Source organism: Centroberyx gerrardi, chromosome 5, assembly GCF_048128805.1.
Source record: "Centroberyx gerrardi isolate f3 chromosome 5, fCenGer3.hap1.cur.20231027, whole genome shotgun sequence".
Lineage (NCBI taxonomy): Eukaryota > Metazoa > Chordata > Actinopteri > Beryciformes > Berycidae > Centroberyx > Centroberyx gerrardi.
Genome location: NC_136001.1, coordinates 21,972,916 through 21,991,465, shown reverse-complemented (window position 1 = coordinate 21,991,465; position 18,550 = coordinate 21,972,916). Strand labels below are relative to the sequence as shown.

At 39.5% G+C, this 18,550-nt stretch overlaps 2 protein-coding genes across 3 annotated transcripts; both read right to left on the bottom strand.

The window, feature by feature from the left end:
• Positions 1-1,360: 1,360 nt before the first annotated feature.
• Positions 1,361-11,732, bottom strand: LOC139927338 (phosphatidylinositol 5-phosphate 4-kinase type-2 gamma-like). Of its 2 annotated transcripts, none has more exons than XM_071919445.2 (10): positions 11,414-11,732; positions 11,178-11,293; positions 9,640-9,736; positions 6,878-7,027; positions 5,676-5,822; positions 4,886-4,924; positions 2,917-3,030; positions 2,577-2,835; positions 2,285-2,388; positions 1,361-2,124 (listed from the first exon to the last, which is right to left on the bottom strand). In XM_071919445.2, the coding sequence occupies exons 1-10, from the start codon at positions 11,561-11,563 to the stop codon at positions 2,044-2,046; spliced, it is 1,257 nt and encodes a 418-aa protein (XP_071775546.1). In that variant the 5' UTR covers positions 11,564-11,732; the 3' UTR covers positions 1,361-2,043. The 2 variants fall into 2 exon arrangements, with proteins under 2 accessions (XP_071775546.1, XP_071775547.1); XM_071919446.2 differs by having other exon boundaries at positions 11,196-11,293.
• A 3,487-nt stretch (positions 11,733-15,219) lies between these two features.
• Positions 15,220-18,414, bottom strand: LOC139927335 (insulin-like growth factor-binding protein 6). The gene is made up of 4 exons (XM_071919438.2): positions 17,887-18,414; positions 17,180-17,208; positions 16,950-17,069; positions 15,220-16,814 (listed from the first exon to the last, which is right to left on the bottom strand). The coding sequence occupies exons 1-4, from the start codon at positions 18,224-18,226 to the stop codon at positions 16,701-16,703; spliced, it is 603 nt and encodes a 200-aa protein (XP_071775539.1). The 5' UTR covers positions 18,227-18,414; the 3' UTR covers positions 15,220-16,700.
• Positions 18,415-18,550: the final 136 nt, after the last annotated feature.

The following is an 18,550-nucleotide window of genomic DNA, read 5'->3' as shown; positions in this document are numbered from 1 at the left end:
TCATATTTCGAAGTGCAATATGTGTTGATGTTTATTATGTGTATAATATATATTCAGAGCTGGTTTATTTCTCATGATGTGGTGACCAGATGCAATGTATCTAAACCCTTTAAAAAGGCTCCTACACCTCAGTAAACAAAAGGAGTTCATATTTCCGTAAGTGTTTCCCAGACAAACACCTGAGGAGGGTGGTAGGCTGCAGCAGACAGCAACATCTGTTAGCATACAGTATAGTTGTGTTGCATTGAGCCGGTGAGCAGAGAGTTCATGTGTCAAACCAGGCTGGGAGTATTTTCTGAACAGGTAGCGCCTGCCAGTAGCCAGTGGCCATCAGTTACACTAGACTAGCGCTTCAATGTGACATCTTCTGGAACAAACCTTTGTCCTTGTTAAAGAGCCTCAATTGACCATAACCTACTTTTTTCAAAGTCAAAGTCATGGATTCACTTTTGTACTATGACCACGCTGAGCAATCTGCTTTTTTGTTTCATGGCTCTATTTTGAAAAACCGCAAAGGTATCTTGATGGACAAACACATAAACAAAGAGATATTACAAAGAGTAACTGCAAGTGCAGTTTGAGGGTTCAAGCCAATATGGGAATGTTTGAGATTTGTAGCTGTCAGGGTTCGGGAGCTAATGTTGGAAATGTTAAAATATGAGGTTTTGATGCATCAAGTGTCATCTTAAAAAGGGCAACCATCCAATGATGTGCATCCATGTTTGTGTTAACATTGCTGTGACACACTCAAAGTGCTACCATTTGGATACCATTGGGTCAGATTAGCATGAAATTTGGCAGACGTGAGGTGACATGTATACCAGGTTGTATAAGGAAGGTGAAAAAACAACTGGGGCTATTATGTAATTACAGAATGACTCACAGGATTAATTTATGGCATTTTTGACACTGTATTGGTCAGTTTAAAATACCTTTGTAGTTGTGGTTCCTTACATGTGCTCAACAATATGTACAAAGTTTCATGATGATTGGACAAGCGGTCAGAGTAATGGCTAATTTTGTGATGGGTCTATCCCTTTCTCAAGTTAATTGCTTTTCTCAGTCTATGGGTTGGATCCAAGCTACATGTTTTTGACATAAAAAGCTCTTTGATCAACTTACAGTTCAGTATTTAGTGTGCTGCAGTGCTTTTGAGATGATGCAAGCTGCTGTGTACCATCCACTACACATAACACAGCGTTGCACAGGCTTGCAACACACACACACACACACACACACAGAACAACTTGCTGTACCTACATCTACAGTAGCCTACTTTGTGCCCACATATTTACAGCATTAGCTAGTGATATATTTATATATTTTTTCACTCTTAAGGGAAAAAAAATACTGCACGCAAGGAATTAGTTCCCAAAAGCAGGTAAGTGCTCCCTTGGGTTATAAATTAGTGAGAATCTCTGATGAAGCTAGGAAGCTAATATTACTCAATTCTTTATTTTTCATTTAGTGGCTCCTCACCTAAGAGAAATAACCTACCTGGTGTATTTGTTTACTTTCTGTGTAAAGGGTTTTAATAGCATATTCATTATAGGCTGATGTCATGATTAATAATACATTCATGAATAAACAATCAACATTTCAAATTGCTTCATTACCTATTTACATAACATAATTACATAGTAGATTTAAAAAAAAAAGAAAAAGTTGTCTAAACCATTCAATTTTCATTTAAAAATATGTGCCAAAAAGAAGCCTAACAATAGTAATAATTGGTGCCCCACTACACCTCTATCTTTGTGCCATTTATTTTAAAGCTGCACTAGGCAATATAATATAAGTGAAAACAAAAGAGGACCATTAACATCCATGTGTTGCCCAAGTAGTCTCAATTTAATCTGTGCACAAATGCCCACTGTCTTGCAGTGTGGTATAATATTGAGGGGGAATATTGAAACTGCAAATAAATCATTAAGAAATTTAATTAACTGTGAATCTTCCATTTTTCATGATGTTGAAACAGTTGCATGGCGAAGCTCCCCTTGTATTGAATGACTATGGAAGCCCAGACTGCAAAACGTTGAACTAGGCGAAGATCTTAGTAATGAACTCTCGGAAACGTTTAGCATACTGCTCTGGGTGAACTGTTGAGATTTCTGCTCCTGCCTGAAAAACATCAGAGAAAATCAGAAAAAACCTTTAAACTTTGCAGGATACGGAGCCATGCTGACTTTACTGTATGTGTTTGGTGAAGGAAAACAACACATCAAAATTTAAAGTGACATCCCTTTATGCCCTCTCCCTTTCAAAGACACTGATCACTCACCCCGTGCTTGACAGCCTTAGCAGCATGAGCAGCTTTCTTCTTGGTGTCGTATTGCGTCAGCACATCGATGAGACCCATAAAATAGACCTCCCTCTGGGGCGCACCTACATCACAGCATGCAGAGGAGCAGTGAGCGACAGTCTGTGGTGAGTGATCTTGGTCTGTACAGATGATCTAGTCTGCGCCGGTCACTAGCTTGAGATGTGGTGTAGCGTAAGAGCAGTAAAGTGGGACACCTAGAGCGCGTGTCTCCTAACCTATTTAAATTGTCTGATGACTTGTCAGGACTGACCTACGGCGCTCTGGACGGCGTACACGTCCACATAAGGGTCGAACTCCCCCGGGCCCATGGGCTTGAAGGAGTTCATGTAGCCAGCGATCCCCTCGGGCGAGGTGGAGCCCGGAGCAGGAGCGGGAGCCAGGCCGTTTTCATCCTCCTCTTCCTCCTCATAGGATGACTCCATCTCCTCCTCCTCCTCCCTCTCAGCCCGCTCAACGTCATGAATACCCAGCAGCAGGCTGTAGTCCATGATCCTCATATGCACCAGAAACTGAAAACAGAGGCACACGAGTACACACAACCAGCCAAGAAAACAATGTGCACAAGACACTTTTTTAACACTTTTTCTTACCTCTACATCTCTATTGAGCTTATCCATGACCTTCTCCTTCTCTTCATCACTCACATAAACCTTTTGCATGTTATTCCTGAAGTCTACGTCTTTATAAGTGGGCAACTCTTTCACCTGGAAATACAGAGTGAAGATCAACTAAGTTACATTCAGCAAGAAAATACCAAGATTACAGAAATGCCACAATAACCATTTAGCATTTTTCTCATCAAAAGGTAATATACAAAGTAGTCAATAACATTGGCCAAATATTTATTTCATGTCAACATGGTCAGAAAGCTCAAAAGTTTCCAAAGCTACAGTTATTTAAACAGTCTTCAAACATTTGCAATTAGAAATATGTCAAACTAGGGAAAACAGCTTGCACTCTGCTGGGTCCCCAGGGAGACTGACAGCTCCTGAACTTCTGTGCAGATGCTGTGATGGGAAGCCTGTGTTGCCTGTGAAAGCTGAGCATCAGCACCACGGACAGCAGCAATCAACACATAAACAAAGAGCACATGGAGCCAGGGCAGGGACTCCTCATCCTCCACACCTTCAGCTGGACTGCGGTGCCACAGCTGCAGACGATTCAGCGCTCGTTAAAAAAGAGCCAGGACACAACAGTCTGGTGGGAACGCAGAGAGTCGAAGCTGCTTCTGCTTTTCTTCAGTGCCATCCTCTGACTGGGACCCTGAAGGGAGGCTGCCGTGATCCCAGCACCCAACAGCAACGCTTGCAGCAATTCTGCTCACCCTCTCACCCTGCGGTTTGGTTCTTCACCCCCATTTCCCCTTCGTAAACTCTTTTTAATAAATCACTCCACCAGGGGTTTTGCACCTCCTTCTGGTCTCTCTGTGTACACGCTAAAAAGTGAAAATGTTCTACATTATTGTGGACTTTGCAATAGCGCTCACTACCCTGTTTATGTATTACATATGGCTTAGGACACATTTGGCAGCAAATACGTCACCACTGTTAAACACTGGATGAGGCCACAAGAGAAAATGATCTTGTCCATATTTGACAGCTCAAAGCATTGAAAGCACTCCTGAATGCCGTCTTTGTGTCCATCTGGATCATTGTCTGTTATCATTGTCTGTTTTACAATTTTTACCCAAGTCATCCTCATTAAGCATTAAACAAAGTGCTGAAGATTTAATTTGACTTTACTTAATACAATACAATACTGGCAGTTTGGCCAGGATTCATGAAACATGTCAAAGATTGTAAAACATATGGTGACCTTATAGACAATGACATTTCTCAAACCTCTGGGTTACTGACGTCTCCAGTTACGGTAGAGCTCAAAGAAAGGACCATGAGGAAGAACTGAAACACCATGAAAGTGTCAGGACGGATGAACAGGAACATGTCTTTTGGTTATAAGAGAGAGAACCTGGAAATGCTCAGATCCCAGACACCCCACACTCAGTCTTCACCAGAGTTTCATCTAGGTTTAAGTAACTAGCTCATGCCACCTTTAATTGAAAAGGAGATGGATATGTATTTTGCAGTTTCAGCAGCAAGCCACATCCCTAAAACGGCCCCAAGATGCTCGCTCACTACTCCATTAAAGTGTTCTGGTTTGAAAACTTCATAAAGTGTATGCTGCTATATTTTACTCAGAGTTCAAATTAGCATGTTAGCATAAATCTGCATCAACAAGCAGGCTGTTGTCTGATGGTATTTTAAAAAATGTCAAGGACATTGAGGGGTTGAAAGCACTTACTATTCAAGCAGCTCAAAGGCTGTCTTCCTTAGATTGTCATTATGCACAATATAAAGATCTCACTGTAGGCCTTACAGAGTTTGTGTTAATAAGTTACAATCATAGATAACACAAGCATTTCTCACACCAACAAAAACAGATAAAAGTAACCAGAAAGTGACTAGATAATACCCATTTTACAAAGATAAAAGTATGGCATGCAGAATGCAGAGATTAACAACAGCAAATCATACGACTTTTAACGTAGCCTGATCTCACCTTCTCTTTGAAACTTGCTTCACGAGACACCAGGGAGCCCTGAGAGAAGAAAAGATCCCACAGCATTTCATTGATAAGCTCCTGTTTAACTTGAGCCTTATTAGTAACCATATGCACACATTACTTAATGCACCTGTAGTTGTCACTCCCGGCTTTAACATTCACCATGGCTGGAATTATCCTTTAATTAAGCTGGATGATCCAATTTGCAACATCTGCTATTTATTTATTTATTTATTTTTTGTTTTTGGCATTTTATGCTTTATTGACAGAGATAGTGTGAGAGAGAGACAGGAAGGTATGGGAGAGAGAGAGAGGGGAGGACATGCAGCAAATGACCGCGGGCTGGATTCAAACCCAGGTCGTTGCGGGAAGGACTGAGCCTTATGGTACACGCTCTACTCGGTCTGAGCCACCGGGGCGTCCACATTTGCTATTTATTAAGAAGGCTTAACAATTTCAGTTTGGTGAGCAAATTATAGGGCTGTAACGAAAGTTTGTAACACAAAATGTCACGATACAAAAATTCAACAATTGTGGAGTTGAACATTTTTCTCTATTTCAGCTGTGGTCTAATCTAACAATTTTTTTCATTTGTATTGCCTGAACACTAGAGAGCGCAAGGCTAGCAAGTTTTACCTTGGGTCATCTCGTGTTGAAGCATGCTTCAACACGAGATGACCCACATGACTGTCTATGTCCCATTCACAATCAGAGTTTTGTATTGATTGCACTGAAAGAAAACCCACTCTGAATACTCCTCTAACTAAATAACTGCTACAATACGTACCTTGAGGTCATACTTCCAGTGTACATGCAGTCTGTGGCTGAACATGTTCCTCATAACTAAGAGGTAGGTGTCCTCGCTCTCCACAGAGACTCGGTACATGGCCAGGAACTGAGGCAGCAGCGTACTGCCATGGCAGGTGACAATGTGCTGGAAGAGGACAGTTAGGAATGAATGGACCGTAGATGATGGGGAACGGAGGAAACATCTAATCAGTGGCATGGGGCAGTGTAAATATGAAAGTGCTGCGCCTGCAGATAGTCAAGTGGTTAAATCCCCTGCCTCTGGATCCACACGCATACTTCCACTAGCCTATCATCACATCTTGACAGGCTGTCTGTATCTCCTTTACTCTGTCTCCTTCTCTAGTTTCCTGCTGTCTGAATAAATAATGCAGTGCCAAAAGTGAGTGGACTGCCCGCTCTCCTTTAAAAAAATATGAAGGTTCATATCAAAGCACATTATATTGCTGTAGGATACTCAGCAGCCTGGGTTGTACTTAGCATACTGACAGGGCCGTTTAATTTGTCAGACAAAAATATTCATCATCATTTAACCCGACCATTAAGACGAGACAAATGCTAGGACCTAAACTAGTTGCCTAAACTAAAATGATGTTAACATGACAAGACAAATGTATGAAGAAATCACTAGACATTACATTTTCTGATGATGTACAAATTCAATTATCCTCAGTTTTGTTAAATACCTTTAAAGACAGTACAGTAGGTGCACTTCCCCATCTCTCTATCTACTTTGATAGCAGAAAGCAGAAAGACCCTTGACTAGAAGATTTTCTGTATTTCTTTGCTTGACAGAGGTATGTCTATAACCTTAAATTTCACTGTAAAAGCAAGAGCCATGGTCATATATTATCACTCGTTGAAACACTCTTTCTGTGTGAAAGTCAACCTCTCATCTTTTTGCTTTGATGTTGTCAAACCTTTGCCATGGCAACCAGAGCTATCATAAAATGAACAACTCTCCCCTGTAGCATCCTAGCATGCAGAAGATACAGGACAAAATGTGACAAAAATAAATTAAAATACCCTTAAATTTCATTGACTACTACTATACACTAACTAAAAATGGATGAAATCACTAAAAGGAGGGTAACGGTCATTGTGATTAATATCAGAATATATCTAAAACTCGATATGAACAGTGTAACACAGGAGAATTAAGGGCTTCACTTTGTGTCTTACCTGGTGATATTCAGAGAGAATATTGTGTATATCCTCCACTTCCTCACTGGAGATTTCTTTCACTACCAAAGTGCGGTCGTATGATGTCAGCAGCAGCCCCATGCCCTGCCCCTCCCCATCTTTGACTGGAGGACTGCGGGCTAGAGACACCTGTTGGTGAGTAAGAATATGGCATGTCTAACAAGATTAAAATGTAACATGAACTGTGGTGCAACTGTGCTGTACATCTTCCCAGTGATGCCTTCACATCCCTTACACAGGTTCCTGAAATCTTTTTATACCTACTGTGTGATATATTGCCAGGCAATATATTGACAAATTCAGCAGTTATATATAATTAACATTACTCAGTTTCAACTGTTTTACATCCAGTTGTGCTTGCACATTTCCAGTAAGCCCCTGACCATTACTTAGTGATAATAAAATTAAACACATAGTTATGGCTGTTGAGAAGAGGATTTACTTGTGAAGGAACCTGCCTAGTCACCTATAGCTGCCTAAAAATGTTACCTAAGTTCATGTGGAGGGGGTCTGGATGGTGTTCAACCTATTTAACTTGAGAAAGTGTCTGAGTTGAAAGTTTCAAGAAAAACAGACTCTGCTGGTTATTTTAAGCATACACAATTATTACAAACTGTCCAATGTGTAAATCATATTCATTAAAGATCCAGTGCAATTTCAATTCAATCAGGAACATTTTTTTTTATTTCTAACACAATGAGCATCTTTTTTTTTTTTTGATGGTTAGATGGTACAAAGCTTGTAGGACTGAGTGATATCTGAACCTTCCACTGCATGACAATGTTTCTGTCTTTGGGGAACAAATATCCAGCGTTGGAACTTCTGCACCCAGCAACAAAGGAGGCACAGAGATTTTGTCTAGTTTGGCAAGTACCTGGCTGGCTGTTGTCTGACAGACTGTGGGACACCTGATTAACTATACATACTGTCCACCAATTAGAGCATTCATTAAAACCAGTGTGAAGGTGACATCATTTACACCAGGAAGTAGATTGGAATTGTGTTGACAAATGTTTGATTCTGTTGACAACCAGAGGGAGAGTTTTCAAAGGGCGTCAAATTTTCACAAGGCTGACAGTTATAATAATTTGGGTAACTTTACATTAAAAGGTCCTTTGTTGAATTATACCATGGAATTTAAGAATTGCAATTCCCATTGCACTGGACATTGGATATTTAATATATATTAATAAACAAAGACTTTAATAAATCTAACAAAAATGTACGGGTACTTATTCTAATAGTCACTGGGCATTCTACATCCTGCCCTGAAAATATACAAACATGACTGACTGATGACTTTTTTTTTAGTAGCTGGCAGATATTTAACTACTTTTGTAGAGTAATGTACATGAGATTGCCAACAAATGCAAACCAAAAACAGGAAAAACATGATTTTGAAAGCAAAGGCATATTTGTAGTCTCAGTTTACAGTGTCAGTGTAATACAGCTCAATTTGTGCAACACTGGGACATAAAAATCTGCATTTTGCACCAACGGCCACTTCCTCCCTCTTATACTACAAACAGTCCCGTAGGTCAACAGTAATATTCCTTTAAACAGTACATGTTTTATGACAATGCACATACTGTATGCCTCACATAATGTGTGCTAAACAAATGTGTAGAGAGCAGATCGATGACTAGACTGTGCGCCACCTGACACATGCAAATATTATACAAATGAATGCAAATTTAGAAGGGCACACATCAACACAGACCAAAAAATTTTAGTTAAACGAATAGATGTCTAGTTTTCATTAGAGGATAAAAAACACATTGAAAAATCTAGCAACACTGGAAAAGTTCCTGTGGCTTCAGATATATTCTGTCAAGAACCACTTGTTACCCCTTCACATTGTAACCACTGTAGAGTAAATATAACACTTGATGCAGCTTATTGATTGTAATGCTGATTTTGTTTGAGGTTGCCGGTAGTGCGGAGTGATGCTCTGATGAGTACACATGCATGTGTTTGATTAGGTATTATTGCACCGGATAAGCCATAGACCGCGACGCAAAACGGCCAAACGCCTCGAAGGCAAAAGGTGTTGAGAGTACCAGGCTGCAGTGACTCCACAGCAAGGCGGACTTCAGCCTACTTTACATAGACTATTACACCAGAGATGACAACAAAAAAAGGTCTGTTCAGCGGCACGTCTGAATAACTTCCCGCAAAGTTATTCCACAGTATTGGCCTTTTTGTCATGGAGACTAGCCTTCGTCAAAGGTAAAACAGCAAGTTCTCACATACACATACTGTATGCCTCACATAATGTGTGCTAAACAAATGTGTAGAGAGCAGATCGATGACTAGACTGTGCGCCACCTGACACATGCAAATATTATACAAATGAATGCAAATTTAGAAGGGCACACATCAACACAGACCAAAAAATTTTAGTTAAACAAATAGATGTCTAGTTTTCATTAGAGGATAAAAAACACATTGAAAAATCTAGCAACACTGGAAAAGTTCCTGTGGCTTCAGATATATTCTGTCAAGAACCACTTGTTACCCCTTCACATTGTAACCACTGTAGAGTAAATATAACACTTGATGGGAGCTGTAAATGGGATCAAAGTCCAAAATCTCCACTCTAAAATTAAAGTTGAGCATTTTTGCCCTTTTTAAATTCTAAAATCCATTCTGTAAATTGCTACCATATGCACAATTGTGAAATTCTCTGATTTGACAATCAACAAGTCAAATGTGGATTTGTGGTGAATTCATACCCGTACCTGATAATCCTGGTCTTCAATTCCAAAGCGCTCTCTGAGGTTTCTGAACACCTGTGGACAGTACTCTTTGAATTTGAATTGTCCCGGAAGATTCTCTCTGAGGGGAAGCACACAACATTTTATTCAATAAAGTAAGGATGATGCAGCTCGGTTTACTGTGTTGTGCACATCTAATCACCAACTCTTTATTTGAGCTACATGGTACATTCATGAATACTGAATACTGTTATCTCTCCCTGTATCTCACTGTCTCTTCTCCCTACTTAGGGCAGGAATATAATATTGTACAAAAGTAAAGTATTCTAATCATAAGTGTGATTGTATGTGGATCATAAGTGCAAAAAAGGTGAACTATAGGTAAAATGGCTGCAGGTTTGTGCCACTCATATCCTCTTTCAAGATTAAAATCTATGCAGAAGTAGGTAGTAACCAATTACAAAATGTATTCATTTATTCAATGCTCTTGTCACAGTGTATATTTTTTAGGAATGCTACTCAAACATGCATACTGAATGTGTTTGAGGGCAAGGTAGTGTCAAATTCGCTGCTGAAACGTTTTGCATAATGTATATTGAAAATTGGGTCATGGGTCATGTTCAGATATGATATCTAAGGACTGATTGAGTACCTTTTAGTGAGAAACTTTAGTTTTTTACTTGACCAGTTTCCAACACAAGTAGGTTTACTACTACTTGAGTAAAATTTCACTGAGGCAACAGCACTTCTACTTGAGAAAACATATTTTATTGTTCTTATTGTTCTTCCCACCTCTGTCTATGAGTCCTTTACCAGGCCCTGGATTCCTGAATGGATTAAAGGATTATTGAAAGCCACTCATTGAGATTTTTGTAGATTCCGTCTGTATGGAAACTGGACCTCACAGCAGACATAATGTATAACACAGTATCCACAAATTGTGGTGCAGCATTTATATTGTAACATATTCTGTCAAACTCTCCCTCCGACTGACACGTCTCCTCTGTGAGCCCCACAAAGTTTTCACATGCTTTCAGTGGGCATCAATCTACTTAGCTGTTCTCTGTCATGTTTTTGCTTGGTACATATTAATATTCTGGTGTTTCACAACCTCTGGCACCACTGGTACAATTTACTGAGGAGACTGTGCTGTATTTCCTTCCTTTTAATTGTGTGCGGCACACAATGTGTTAGAATATTAATCTTTTTACATAGCCCAGTACTATATAGTTACACTGTAAGCCTACTGTAGACACGTTAGTTATTTCTAATCTATTTGACTTGTTAAATTACTAGTATTGTTATTATTATTATTAGTAGGCCTAGTAATGGTAGAAGTAGTAGTAGTAGTGGTAGTAACAGTAATAGTAATCGTAGTAGTAGTAGTAGCAGTGGCAGTAGTAATATAAGTTGTAGTAAATACACTGTTATACTGTAGTTAGCATTGTTGTTTCTTATTCCTGTTGTAAAGGGGTCACTGCAAACTCTGATAAGCAGGCAAATAAATCTTAAGATCCACAGAAATCTCTAGAAATCACAGGATGCTGGATGGAGGCTCATACAATCTAGCAGTACTGTACTTGTTGAAGAGGTGGTTGTTGACTTTGATCTTGGTGTTGGCTTTGAAGTCGTCTGGAAGCAGCATGACAGGGACAGGCACCTGGCTCAGGTCATTAATCTGCAGATGGTGGACATACAGTCAATACAGATATTAGATACACACACACGCGCGCGCGCACACACACACACACACACACACACACACACACACACACACACACACACACAGCCTACCTACCGAATGATTGACTCCCCACATGAGCACGCTCAACACGGGGTCACTCGCGCGGAAAACCTCTACTTTCTGCTGCACAAAATGTTTCTTCTTTGTCTTCCTCTTTGGTGCCAGAGCATTGAGAGGGTTCGAGGTGGCACTGGGAGAAGCCATCGCACTTTAACAGGTTAGGAGAGCTTGCTGTTTTACCTTTGACGAAGGCTAGTCTCCATGACAAAAAGGCCAATACTGTGGAATAACTTTGCGGGAAGTTATTCAGACGTGCCGCTGAACAGACCTTTTTTTGTTGTCATCTCTGGTGTAATAGTCTATGTAAAGTAGGCTGAAGTCCGCCTTGCTGTGGAGTCACTGCAGCCTGGTACTCTCAACACCTTTTGCCTTCGCCGTTTTGCGTCGCGGTCTATGGCTTATCCGGTGCAATAATACCTAATCAAACACATGCATGTGTACTCATCAGAGCATCACTCCGCACTACCGGCAACCTCAAACAAAATCAGCATTACAATCAGTAAGCTGCAATTAGGCTACACTGGATTCATCACATTTTCCACCCATTTATTGATGTAACATTTCTTAATTTCATTCATTCGAGATAATAGAATGCGTCTTTGTGTGTTTTCTGTGTGTTTTCTCAGTCATATATGTAGGCTACATTTGCAAATTCTAACACAACTTTTGACCAACATAATATTAATAATGATAATAATAAAGGTGAAAGGTGCTATAGGCTATATAAATAAAGTTTATTAATACACTTTATTTATATATAGCACCTTTCAAAACAAATGCAAAGCAAATAAGATACAAAATAAATCAACAGTAAAGCGCAACATCATAAAAATGAGTTTAAAGCATGTACAGAGGGCTTGTTCCATAGTGTTGGGGCTCTGATGGCAGAAGCTCTATCATCTCTGACAGGGACAGTTGAAAGAGTTTGTCAGCTGATCTAAGACTGCATTCATAAAAGATCCATGATATAGCTAGGGGCCAAGCCACTGCTTTAAAAACAATCAATCAAATATTGAAATCAATTCTATAATCAAGGAGGCCAGAGTAAATTTGCTAAAATTAGACTTATGCTCTCTCTCCTGTTAGATCTAGTCAAAAGCTTAGAAGGTGCATTTTGGATTAGTTGCAGGAGAGATAGAGCTTTCGGATTAAAGCCAGAATACAGGGAATTACAATAGTCAATATGAGATGAAATCACTGCATTAAAGACTGAAGTCTGAACAGGATATAAATGACCTGATCCTAGATATAGTTCTTAACTGATAGAAACAAGACTACCACTTTGAATTTCTCACATTTCAAACCGGAATTAAAATGACTGACATATTTCTGGCTGCTGGCTCGATAGCCGTTATGTTACCAAGATTTTCATGAATCGGTTGCATCAAGAGGGCAAAACACAACAACCTCAGACTTAGTTACAGAAAGTTTAGAGACATCCAACAACTAATTTCGGCTAAGCACTCCCTGAGAGTGTCAAGGCTACTTGAATCACTGGATTTTATGGGCAGATACAGTTGTGTGTCATCAGCATAACAGTGAAAGGAAACATTATGTCGACAAATTATGTGTTCAAGTGGGAGCATATAAATGGAGAACAAAATGGGACCAAGTATGGATCCTTGGGGTACTCCTTGGGAAAATTAAACTACGGAGAATATAAAATCCAGGCCATGAGATGAGATATAAATCAAACAGTAGGCTTTTTAAGAAGAGGCTGGATAAATGCACGTTTGAAGTCCAGTGGCCAATGAGCTATCTATTATTTAAAGAAAATATGGACAAACAGCATCAAAGACCTCTTTTGGGTGTCTAGACAGAATTGTATCTGAAGACATGATGAACTTTTCATATGAGGAACAATCTCCAAAATGTTTATGCTGAGATCTGAGGAGCTAAAGGAACTGCTCACTTGACGGATCACAATCAACTCATGCTTAGGAGGTACAATCAGATTTCTTCTGTTTACAATTTTCTTAGTGTAGAAGGTTAAAAACTTCTCACTATAATATTAAATACTTCTCTCACACAGTCTTAAGTGCAGTATTATATCCTGACATCAATTCATTCATATGTAAGTAAAAGCCATAAAGTTTGAAGGTTCTTGAGATTTCTTGAGGGTGAGCACATCACAGCAGCAGAGGGATCCGTCCTAACAGCCTGTGCAGCATCAGACAGTCCATCAGCAGCCGCAGGAGCATGCAGCCAGGGCCGGAACAGTGTGCTGTTGATTACTGATTATCTACTTAAAACTTTAACCAGTAACCCAACACAGATCATTGGATTCACTAATCACATTACTTTCAGTTGCTCCAATATGAAGTTACTTTAAGTTAAGTTATGAAGAAATGACATATATCCTTTTTGAGGGAAAAAGCACCAATTATCACATTATCATAAAACACATTTTACTATAGCCAGTGCTTGACAAAGCAGAACTCAGCACAGAGAGTGAAGATCTGTCTGCGTGAGATTATTGTTGCAAATGCCAATTAAGTGATAATCTAATTTACCATTTCCTTCCTATGGACTGTCCAACAGAAACTGGCAGGCAATCCATGTAAATAGATTATAAGGAATTCTTGACATTTATCAGCCACACACAAAGGCTCTAATCAGTGAACAATACGGACAATATGGGGTGGGTGGGTGGGTGGGGGGGTCCCCTTGTCCTTTTGCCCTTTTCAGATTGAAACATCTAAACATTGGTAACACTGATCACCTGAGGAGTTATAATCTATAGGGGCTTCTCTAACCAATTTAAAGGTATTTGTAGGCTTTTTAACCCTGGTGCACATACCTTATCTCTCATCAACAGCTTACATTAGTCAGCAGTGAGCATTTAAGGCCAGGTCAACATTCATCCTCTCCATAAAATCATAAGGCATTATGGAAGCCCATTCCCGCCACTCAATAAAATAAAAAACAACTCAATTGTTTTTTTCTTGCAATTGTGACATTATTTCTCAGAATTCAGACTTTTTTTCTCAGAATTCAGACTTTTTATCGCACAATTCTGACTTTATATCTCAGAATTCAGACTTTTTTTGTGAGAGAAAAACTCACAATTGAGTTGTTTTTTATTTTATTGAGTGGCAGGAATGGGCTTCCATACATTTGCCTCCTTCTCTTATCCGATCAATGCAGAAATAATGGCTTTAAAAATGAGAGATTGTGAGAAATTGTGAGAGATGCCAAACTGCATTGAGAAGCAACTATGGCTTAGAAACACAATTTTAAACCTGTCTACATCTATTGTGCTCATCTATTTTTTTTTTTTACACCATTAACTGTATGGGCAACATGGCCATAATGGGCAACATTTTTAAAATAGCATGCCAAACTATCAATAAAGTGATTCTCAAAATACGTCTTCACTTTCAGCAACCTAATGCAGATTCACCTGGAATTCATAACAGCCTCTGAACCCCAAAAAGAATTGTGCATGTGCATTGACTCTTATTGATGGAATAGTGCAACTTGTGGAAGAAAGTGGAAATTTCAATTACTGAATACAAACACTGGCTATTTTGTATAAACATTCTAGAAATACTAATACTGGTTGAGTGCTTTCTTATTGCTATGAATGGTATGATGATTGGAATGGATTTTTTTTTTTTTTTTGGATAGTTTTACAGTACAGATAGACAGGAAAGATTAGGAGAGAGAGGTGGATGACATGCGACAAAGGTCCTGGGCCGGATTCGAAACCCGGGACGTCACAGTTACATGATACGCGCCTTAGACCACTGAGAGACCGTGTCACCCCCAATAAGCACATATAAGCACATATTTCCTCATGTATTTTTAATCTCATTACTGTTTTTTCAGCAAATATAATGAATTACAGTTACCATTCTTGTTACATGTACTCTGTTACTCCCCAACCCTGCATGTATCCACAATGCTTCACTGTTTTCATGTAGGGTGAAAACATACTCCAAACAAGCCTTAAAAGGTGGGCAGTCCTGTCCCAGTTCTCTCAGTCCCTGATCATATGAGAAAGATTGTTGGATTAAGGGACTAGAGGGCTTTACTTCCAGAGCAAAGTTATTGTTATTTACAACAAAAGCAACCATAATGGTTTTTGTATTACAATCCCTGAAGTCTATCAAGAACGTTTTAGTAATATTGTCTGTTAGTGATGAGTATTTTTTTATCATTCTCAACTTTTTTTTTAACACTTCCTCTTACAGTTCAAGAGGTCAATTTCCTCCTTGTATTCACTGTGTTCCATGCTTGTATAAGTAAGATTTACGTTGAACATGCCTGGTTAAATAAAGGATAAATGCAATGAAAACAGAAATAAAAATAATGCCCCTAAATCTGTGTTATAAACACAAAGGTTTCAGGTTCTTCTCATTATACCTCTGGTGTCTGCTCTCAGGCAAGCACTGATACATTATTTACCTATATAAAGGTAGCATGCTATAAAGAGTAGCATCAATATTAACATAAATAGAGTATTATATTTAAGGGAACATAAATAGAATGACATTGAGAGATTATATACACCAATTACAGTAATAAAATTACAGTGAATTACAGAAAAAAGATGTAAAAAACAAAACAAAACTGCAAAACACATGATGAAAATAAAAAAAAGTCAAAAAATACATTAAGTATAGCGAGTGCATACAAAAGACCTACTAAAACTTTGAAAAGATACTGTGTGCTATTGCTCTAGTAATGAAAAAAATGTAAGTTACAAAATCATATTGGTTCCTGATGCTTGATTCATGGCATGAGATATATTGTTTATTATGTATGGAGCTAAAATCTTGAAAGTGAAAGATGAGCATGTTCATTATGTGCAGTCCCACACTGTAAGCACAGTTTCTGAGTTACTGCTGTAGACACAAGGATGGACCAGACAGTGGACATGTTATAACTACTACAGATGTAATGGTTTGACTTAACAGAATGCCATGCTACCGTGTGACACTTGGCTGGGTGATTTCACACCTTCATATACAAATATGAGTAGATGTCAAAGGATGTCAGGGTGCTGAAATGAAAATAAGGTTCTGTGAGTATACAGTCTCCTCACTTTCCCAGTTTAAAGAAGTTGTATGACTTATGTTCAGTAGAGGGCGCAAGGAGACCAACTTACAACTGACTATGGAAAAAGCTTTTCAAGAAGGGATTTCTGCTTTCAGGTGGTGGAGAATAAGTGTGAGGGCAAAGTAGTGTCCAGCACCTTTAGAATCTGTGTGTTGCTCTTTTGTCCATATCTCACATTGGTGATCCAGCTCGAGCCTCCTCTGCTTTAGCCTAGTCTTCATGCACTTTCACAGATCAGGGTGCCCTCCTTTTTAACATATGAAGGCGTTGGCATGCCATGTTTATCCACACACCAGCAGTTGCCCCGCTGCATACCTCGAGAGGACCGACACTGCACAAAGACAACATGCAAACACATGGTGGAACCCTATTTTAGAGCTGCAAACGATGTAGATATGCCATTCGCTCTAGTTACTATGATTGAAACAATCTCACATAAATTTAGATGAATATTGTACCAACTCACTTGCTTCTTTCTGAAGAAACCACGCTTGTCACAATTGGGCATGTAAATATCATGATGTGACTGAAATAACTGGGCATCAAGACCTTGGATAATTGTGAAAAGCAGTTTACGACATGGAGCCTAGTGAGGAAGAGACACAGATTTCAAGAGATAAGCATAAGCCCAATTTCAGGTCATTCATCTACTGTTTCTCTGAAGTATTGCAGTCATCAGATGGAGAGGATTGTTACCTTCTCTGGATCCCCAGTAGGTGTAGGGTCTGGGATCAAATAAAGAAAAGATAGAACAGTTAATTGCTATGTGAATAGCTGTTAAAATAAACACAAACTTATGTTATTGTTTAGTCAGCAGCAATTATGCTACTACTAATTATACTACTACAATTTTCAATGAAATCTTCAACAAGGAAACTCTTTTTTTGACTGCGGGTGAGGTAGTGTGATTATTTTTTGTTAACAAACCTTAGTTTATTAATAGCATAAGAAAGTATCTGAACCAAATACCCATGTTTGTACTGTGGTGGCTAAGCCAGCAAAATCTAAAATAATTTTTCACACAACTTATTGTAACATTTCACTGATTGTCCTAAAACAACAGTCTTTATTTAACCACATCCTGGACTGAGCAGTTGGTACATGAACAAAGTAACTCAATACTAGTGTTTCTGTCATGTAAGAACAAGTGTATTAGTCATATTATCATTATTTCCTCTATTACAAAGGAAACCCTCTCTCACATTACAGGAAGAGCGGTTGAACAGTCATTTCTGGATTTAAAGTGACATGCAAGCTCCTAGTCCAGCCAAAACTGACATAGCAAACACTGAGTGTTAGTGTTGAAAATATAAATCTGGATACCATGAACCTAACCTAAGCCCAAAAGTTGAATGACACTCGTTTAAAGTGTCCCCAGGTACAAACTGTTGTGGCAGCCTTACCCACAGTGTGGACCCTCTCAGTTGGGTTGATCCTGCTGGTGTTGCTGCAGACACCCCTGCCTTCCAGCAGGGCCTGCAGGGGCCGGGGGTCGTCCTCTGGAGGGGCGCAACGAACCCCCTGGGCACAGCTCAGAGTGTAGACCCCGCATGGGTCTCCGACAGCCAGAACAGCGGTGCTGAAATCTGCAGACTGATGTCTCTGCGAAGGGCTCGTACGCTCCTGACTTCCCTGGCAGGTGGGACACCCTCTGGCGGTCGTCACCAGGGAGCTCAGCGGCCGAGGGCTTGACAGAGCCAGCTGCAGGAGGAGCAGGGCCAGGATGTTCAGGTATAGAGCCATCTCACTCTACACCTTGTCCACTAACAACTGGGAACGGTCCACTCTCCTAGTATTAGAATGCTGCCTGTGATGAGTTCTTATTTTCACTTCTCTTCCATGTGTTGTGTGTGGATGTGCTGATTACCAAATAAAGGTTCTTCTTCTTCTTCTTTTTTTCTGTTGTAGTTTAGTTCCGCTGACTACAGTCTGTAGAGAAGCAAAGTGGATAGGAATTCCCTCAAGCTAAGACAAAGCGATAATGAGGCTGACAGATACCACTGACAGCAGCTTTTAAAGAGCCAAAACTAAGGGAAAGGTATGGGAGTGTACGTGATGGAGAATGTT

Coding starts and splice junctions, on each gene's coding strand:
- LOC139927338 (XM_071919445.2), bottom strand. CDS start 11,563: ATGGCTTCTCCCAGTGCCACCTCGAACCCTCTCAATGCTCTGGCACCA. Junction 7,028..9,639: donor TTGAAGACCAGGATTATCAG/GTACGGGTATGA, acceptor ACTCACCAACAG/GTGTCTCTAGCCCGCAGTCC. Junction 2,125..2,284: donor CTAAGGCTGTCAAGCACGGG/GTGAGTGATCAG, acceptor GATGTTTTTCAG/GCAGGAGCAGAAATCTCAAC.
- LOC139927335 (XM_071919438.2), bottom strand. CDS start 18,226: ATGGCTCTATACCTGAACATCCTGGCCCTGCTCCTCCTGCAGCTGGCT. Junction 17,209..17,886: donor TGAGAGGGTCCACACTGTGG/GTAAGGCTGCCA, acceptor ATTTGATCCCAG/ACCCTACACCTACTGGGGAT. Junction 16,815..16,949: donor GTTTCTTCAGAAAGAAGCAA/GTGAGTTGGTAC, acceptor GTCTTTGTGCAG/TGTCGGTCCTCTCGAGGTAT.